Below are 6,215 nucleotides of genomic sequence, written 5' to 3'. Positions count from 1 at the left end.
TTTTTCTGGCACTGAGCATGCTGCATATCATTCTAAGTGATGCCTCCAGCTGCAGAGAATTTCTTAGCTGAGAGAACTCAAACCTGCAGCAGGGGAATTTCCCAGGACAGCTTAATTTAACAGTCTTGGGACTTTTCACCTCCCACCCCCACTTCTTTCCCAGCTTGAATGACATCTGTAAGATTGCCTCCGCTGCTTTGACATTTAACTTTTGAAGATCACGACACAAATTTCTCCGAGTATCACAATGACTTAAATGTCCATTCTGTAGCATTACAATCCCTAGTGAGGGAGGGCATATATCTCCTCATAGGGGGGAGGAGAGAAATGGACACAGTCCTCTTCTTCCGTCTGCTGGTCGGCGTCAGAGCTGGGCCTGAAACAGCACAAAACATAGTTGCACTTGCAGAGATCCATTGTCACCACCCTGGGTGGCAGGTTACCCTGTTTACAGTCCCTGCCACCTGCCTGGAGGTCCAAATATAAACCAGAGATACTCATTGTGATGCTAAATGGGAGAGGAGCAATCCCAGCACCCAGCATACCTGTGGTTTCCAACAGCCACGAAAGGAGAGTAGCCCTCGTTCTCCACAAATGCAGCATTGTCTTGAGGGTAAATGGTGTAGTACTGAGGGGGACTTGGTGTGGCAGCCGCTGCCCCGCTAGAAGGTACGAGACCGCAAGGGTTCATCATGGGCTGCAGGTAAGCGGCGTTCATCCCCAGAGGCTCCTGAGACGCATAAGGAGGAGGGATGTACTGCACCACAGTGGCCCCGTGGAAGGTGATGGGCTGGTTGATGCCGGTGAAGACGAATGACTGTCCTCCCGAAGTCTGGTCCGAATCCAGGACCCTTTCCTCGCTTTCTGTGCACAGCTGGCAGGTTAGCATTTTGAACTTGCACACGGCGATCAAGATAAACGTCACTCCGACTGACAGGAGGATGGGCCCGAGGAGCTGGGTCCATTCAAAGTGAGAGACACCCTGGTACTTGATCCAGCCCATGACAGTGAACGTGATCCCCACCAGTCCTAGAAAGATACCCGAGAAAAGCAAAGTGGCCCCCGCCTTGTCGTCGTCGGACACCTGGATGTCGGCGGTACTGGGCGTGTAAGGAGTGACGGAGAACACATTAAGCGGGAAGTCCTCCGGGCGATTACTGCTGTGCTCCATGGCTCCTCACGCAACTGTCCAACATGAGAGGAGACAGAGTCTGTGGGAGCAGGGAGCGCAGCCCGGGTTAGTTAGAGAAGGACCTTTGGGTCTTCGTGGTTAACAGAGTATAACATACACAGGCTGAACTTTGTTTAGAAGACTAAAGGTCCAAGAAATGAAGCCTGAAATTTTGTTGTAGGTTTCCAGAAAGTGGAGGTTTCTGTTTTATGAAGCAATGGCAAACTGTCTTTCTCTTTTACATTCATTCATCTAGACATCCACTCATGAAAATAATAATATAATAATAATAATACTAAAACACTTCTCAGGCCTGTGTTGTGTCAGGGGATGCTTTGCTGTAGTCCTGTCCCTGCACTTGGTTGTGTTTCTGTCCTGACAAAGCCAGGTTTGTGTAAATGGCAGCACTGCTCCCAACAGAAGGAGTCCTTGGAGTATCTACTGCCTGCTTGAAACCTAAGTGAACTTTTTTTGTTTTTGTTTTTGTTTTGATTTTTGATTTCTAGAGATAGGGTTCCAGGCTGTCATGGATCTAGTTCTGTAGACCAGGCTGGCCTTAGCCCACAGAGATCTGCCTGCCTCTGCCTCCCGAGTGCTGGCATTAAAGTAGTGTACCATCATTGCCTATTTTTTTTGGCTGGGTCGCCTCAGCAGAAACAGGTTCATACATACAGGAAACCACAAGCTGAGTAGTTTATACAGAAAAGACAGTTATTTTTCACAGTTCCATGTCTCTGGGGCCAATATCAACATACTGGCATCTACGGGAGGTCTTCTCTCTGCCGCCTCCACTGCCCCATGAGGACACTACAGTACATCAGCCCATGTCTCAGAAAGCCACTAATACATCGGGGCCCCACCTGATTATGTCCCAAAGGCTTGATCTCCAAATACCACCAATAGATGATTCAAGGGGTGAGTAACATACAAGCCTTGGGATCCCACTCAAGCCACAGCTCTCAACAAGGCTCTGAGACCCTGCTGTATCCTGGCCTGGGTTTCTCTAGTTCTCTGCATCTGGGGAGCACTCTAGTGGTGGGAGAGGGAAGATCACACAGGAGCCCTTTCTGAGTGCAGCCTTAGTGGCAGAGGTTTTGCATGAGCATCAAATGGTGAGATGTTGCCTGGACACCGACCTCAAGCCCTGTGTTCTAGTGGCTGCCCAGTTCCAGATCTCCAAGATAAGACAAACAGCTGGTTTTTTGAACCTCCCCTGTTTTGCAACTAAACCTAAGCTGATGTAAAGAATCTTCAGTGACCTTATCTGTCCTTTATGACTGACTATAGAATTTCCAAAGAGACCCATGGACTTCTCCCTCCATTGAATGGCAACTCTGTTCTTGTTCTTTTTTTTCCTGGACAGACCTTGTCCAAGCAGCTTCTCTCACCAATGGTTAAATATTACATCAGGTTCTTTTTGCATAGGTAAGAGAGTTGCCCTTTTGTCCGAGGCAGCCTTCTTAAACTTCCTCTGATCATAAAAGTCACCCAGGCCACTATTTTCTTTTGGATAGGTGATGATGGAGGCCAGTCTGTCACATGAGGTTAGAAAGGGCTTTACTGCCCAGCTATGTCCCCAGCTCTTAAACCAACACACCCAAAATACCCGAGGGAAAAGGGCTCAAAGTGCCTATGATAGTTAATCTTCACCCTCAGTTGAAGCAGACTTAGAGTCACATGGAGACACACCTCTGGGTGTGTCCAGAAGGATTTAACCAAGGAGGGAAAATCCACCCAGAATGTGGGTGGCGCAGTCTCAAGAGCTTAATAAAAAGGGCTGGAGTGATGCCTCAGCAGTTAAGGGCATGTGTTGCTCTTGCAGAGGCCCGAGGTTTGGTTCCCCGCACCAACAAGGTGATTCACAACCATCCGTAACTTCATTTCCAGGAAGTATGCTACCCTCTCCCGTCACCCCTGGGCACCAGGCAGACAGGTGGTGCACATACATCATGCTAGCAAAGCACTCAAAAAAAATAGTACAATAGATCTATTTTTGTTTTGTTTTTTGAGACAGGGCTTCTCTGTGTAGCTTTGTAGACCAGGCTGACCTGGAACTCACAGAGATCCGCCTGCCTCTGCCTCTGCTGGGATTAACGGTGTACACCACCACTGTATGGCTAGATCTATTTTTTTTAAGGAGACAGTGAACTACAGTATTTATCTCTCTGTTCCCTAACTGTAAACGAACCTTTCATCACACCTGTCCTTGTCCTGATGACTGTACCTTCAAACTGTAAGCCACAATAAACCTTTCTTCCTTTAAGTTGCTTTGTCAGGTGTTTTGTTATTACAATGAGAAAAATAACTAATACTGTGGCCCATGGGTCTCATCATCAGGACTTTTAGAAAACTGGAACCCAGATGAACCCCAAATACTTCTCAAAGCCCCAAGACTTATTTCTGCCCATCTAAATGCCTCTCTTTGCTAAGAGACATGACCTAGAACCTCTTGTTTCCCTGTCAAGCATGTGGAAAAGCAGTATGGTAGCCTCAGAATTTCTCTGGGGGCCTCCAAACAGCTAAGGTTGGGTCCTCTTTCTGTAGGAGGGAACTTCTTTCCTGGAGTCCGCAAACACAGGCAGATGCAGCCTTCTAACGCCAACCACCTTCTCTGCTTGGTCAGAACGTCTCTGCTGGACCAGCTTACCGTGCACCCAGGCTCTGAAAACTGTCTTTCTAAAGCGTTTGTATTTGTTCCTTGTCTTTAGTTATAATACACATCACATATTTACGATGTTGTGACTAGTCACTCATCTCAGTGCTGTGACCAAATCCCTGGCAAAAACAAACCAGAAGGGGGAGGGTTTTCTTAGGCTCACAGTTTGAGGATTCTGGGTCTCCTCACCTCCAGATGAGGTCTCACATCTGGACAGCACAGGAAGCAGGGATGCAGGTCCTCAGCTGGAGCTCTCCCTCACTCTCCCAACCACATCTCTTTATTCAGTCCAAGGCACCAGACCAAGGAATGGTGTCCACATTCCTGCCTCCGTTAAACTTCTCTGGAAATATGTTCATAGACACTCTCAGCTTTGACCTTTGGTGACATGTCAAACCTTTACTAGTAATAAATCATTAATAACCTTATTTTAAAACTATTCCTTCGTATACATATAATTTTGCCATTAACTAAAATAACAGCAAATTTGCATACAAATGAAGTGCATGGTTTTATTTTTATATGAAGAATTAAACCTGGACTGAATATTTGATACTGCAGTATGACATAGAGTATGTTCCGTGTTTGTCTGCTTTGATTGACACTTTGATTTAATAAGCACAAAAACTGAGAACAACGATTTTATAATCATCAATGCCTCACTCAAGTGTGTAGGATAACATGCCTGAAGTTTGTTTAGGAGGATTTCAAAATGTTTTGAAAAGTCTTTCCTAATTCCAAGACGAAACTGATTGAAAACAATTTTTATCAAGTTCAAGTCGGTCAGTCTAACACAAACAATCTAAAGACACACTCAGAAGTCTCAGAAGTAAGGGGAGGAAAACATCAGAAGTTCTTAGATTCCATAACCAAACTATGGTGTTCCTACAACAGCAGAAAACTGGATGCACAGTCAAACAATGACAGTTGGTACCATGTGATAGACAAGAGTCCAAGCCTGCAGTGCAGATGTCACGGTACTGGTGACCTTGGAAGGTGACCCAAGCGTCAGTGAAGCTGAGTGGTGCAAGCAACATGGGTGAGCGCTGTTGGGCACACATCAGACCCATTTTACATTCCATTTTGATTGCTGGTTAGGCATTGTGCATTCAGAAATCTTAGCCAAGTCTTCACAGCCCCACATGCAGTTAGGTGGCCTCAGACTTATGTTGGGCTCTGAAAAGTTGTGCTCTTAAGATGGTTCATGAAAAGTTTGTTTGTTTAAGGGAATAGGGAGATGACCAAGTGAGTAAAGCATTTGCCACACAAGTGTGCGAACCCGAGTTCAGATCCCCAGCACCCACGTAAAACCAGCCATGATAGTGTACGTCTATAACCCCAGTGTTCCTACAGGAAGACTGGAGGCAGGGTCACTGGGAGCTCGTAGGCCCAGGTAGCCTGGAATACAAAGAAGCAAACAAGAGACCCTGTCTCAAAAAAGCAGAGGGCAAGGACCAACATTAAGGATGTTCTCTGCTCATCACACATGTAGTAGCACACATGTATCCACATTAGCACACTCAAACATGTATACATACACATCTCACTCCTCTCTCTCTCTTCCCTCTTCTCTGTCTAGTCGTTAAGTAGAGCTCTTTTGGAAGGTTCTGGAAACTGGAAATTGGGGCCTAACTGAAGATAGATCACTGAAAGCAGGTCCTTGACCAGCGACATTCTGACCTCTTTCCATCACTCCCAGCTTCGTATTTAGCCAAGCAGAGAGCAGCTCTAATCTGCCCCCCTCTGCTACCACCATGATGTCTTGGCCAAGTGCAAGAGACCAGCAAACATGGCCTCTGAAACCAAAAGAAGCCAAAAGAAATCTGTTACACCAGAGGTTTCTCTCCAGTATTTCTTTCGATCATAGTAACACAAAAATACAAGCATACCACTAGTACTAGGATTTTTATGATTATAAGCACACTGTCTCAAATGACTGACAGCCTTGGTGGCCAAGTCAGTCTCCTGCTTCAATTTTCAAACTCCATTTCTATTCTATAGATGTAATATGCCATTGGGTTACATCATTCTATAGATGTAATATGTCTATAGAATATTTGAGAATATTGAGTGTTAAAACTTGAAGATCATTTTTTAAACTAATCTGCTTCATGAGCATCCATTATAATTAAGGAGAATAATTCTACTGATGTTATCCATAAATCTGACCCTGTGTCTGGAGATACAGTGCTTCAATACAAAGAGACTAATTCATCATGGATATGCAAAGGCTGCCTTATGTATCCTGAGTTATTAGTTTTCTGTTTCATATCTGTTGAAAGCACCTACATCTCACACACTATTTCCTTTCAAATAAAATTTACTGCTAATTAACTCCCTCAAATAGGAAAAGCCACGTCCATCTGGTGCTGTGCACCAGTAGTCCCC

General features: G+C 45.3%; 1 protein-coding gene across 1 annotated transcript; it reads right to left on the bottom strand.

Moving 5' to 3' along the window:
* Positions 1-282: 282 nt before the first annotated feature.
* On the bottom strand, positions 283-1,171 carry Tmem174 (transmembrane protein 174). Its single transcript, XM_005065494.4, has 2 exons — positions 546-1,171; positions 283-376 (listed from the first exon to the last, which is right to left on the bottom strand). The coding sequence occupies exons 1-2, from the start codon at positions 1,169-1,171 to the stop codon at positions 283-285; spliced, it is 720 nt and encodes a 239-aa protein (XP_005065551.1).
* Between the last annotated feature and the right edge of the window lie 5,044 nt (positions 1,172-6,215).

Source organism: Mesocricetus auratus, unplaced genomic scaffold (assembly GCF_017639785.1).
Source record: "Mesocricetus auratus isolate SY011 unplaced genomic scaffold, BCM_Maur_2.0 Super-Scaffold_100020, whole genome shotgun sequence".
Classification (NCBI taxonomy): domain Eukaryota; kingdom Metazoa; phylum Chordata; class Mammalia; order Rodentia; family Cricetidae; genus Mesocricetus; species Mesocricetus auratus.
Note: the sequence above shows the minus strand (reverse complement) of the source record. Positions and strands in the feature narration are given on the sequence as shown.

What these genes read in the sequence shown, in the direction of transcription:
- Tmem174 (XM_005065494.4), bottom strand. Translation starts at nt 1,171, where the DNA reads ATGGAGCACAGCAGTAATCGCCCGGAGGACTTCCCGCTTAATGTGTTC. An exon ending in GTGGCTGTTGGAAACCACAG is followed by an intron (nt 377 to 545) that starts GTATGCTGGGTG and finishes GTGCTGTTTCAG; the next exon opens with GCCCAGCTCTGACGCCGACC.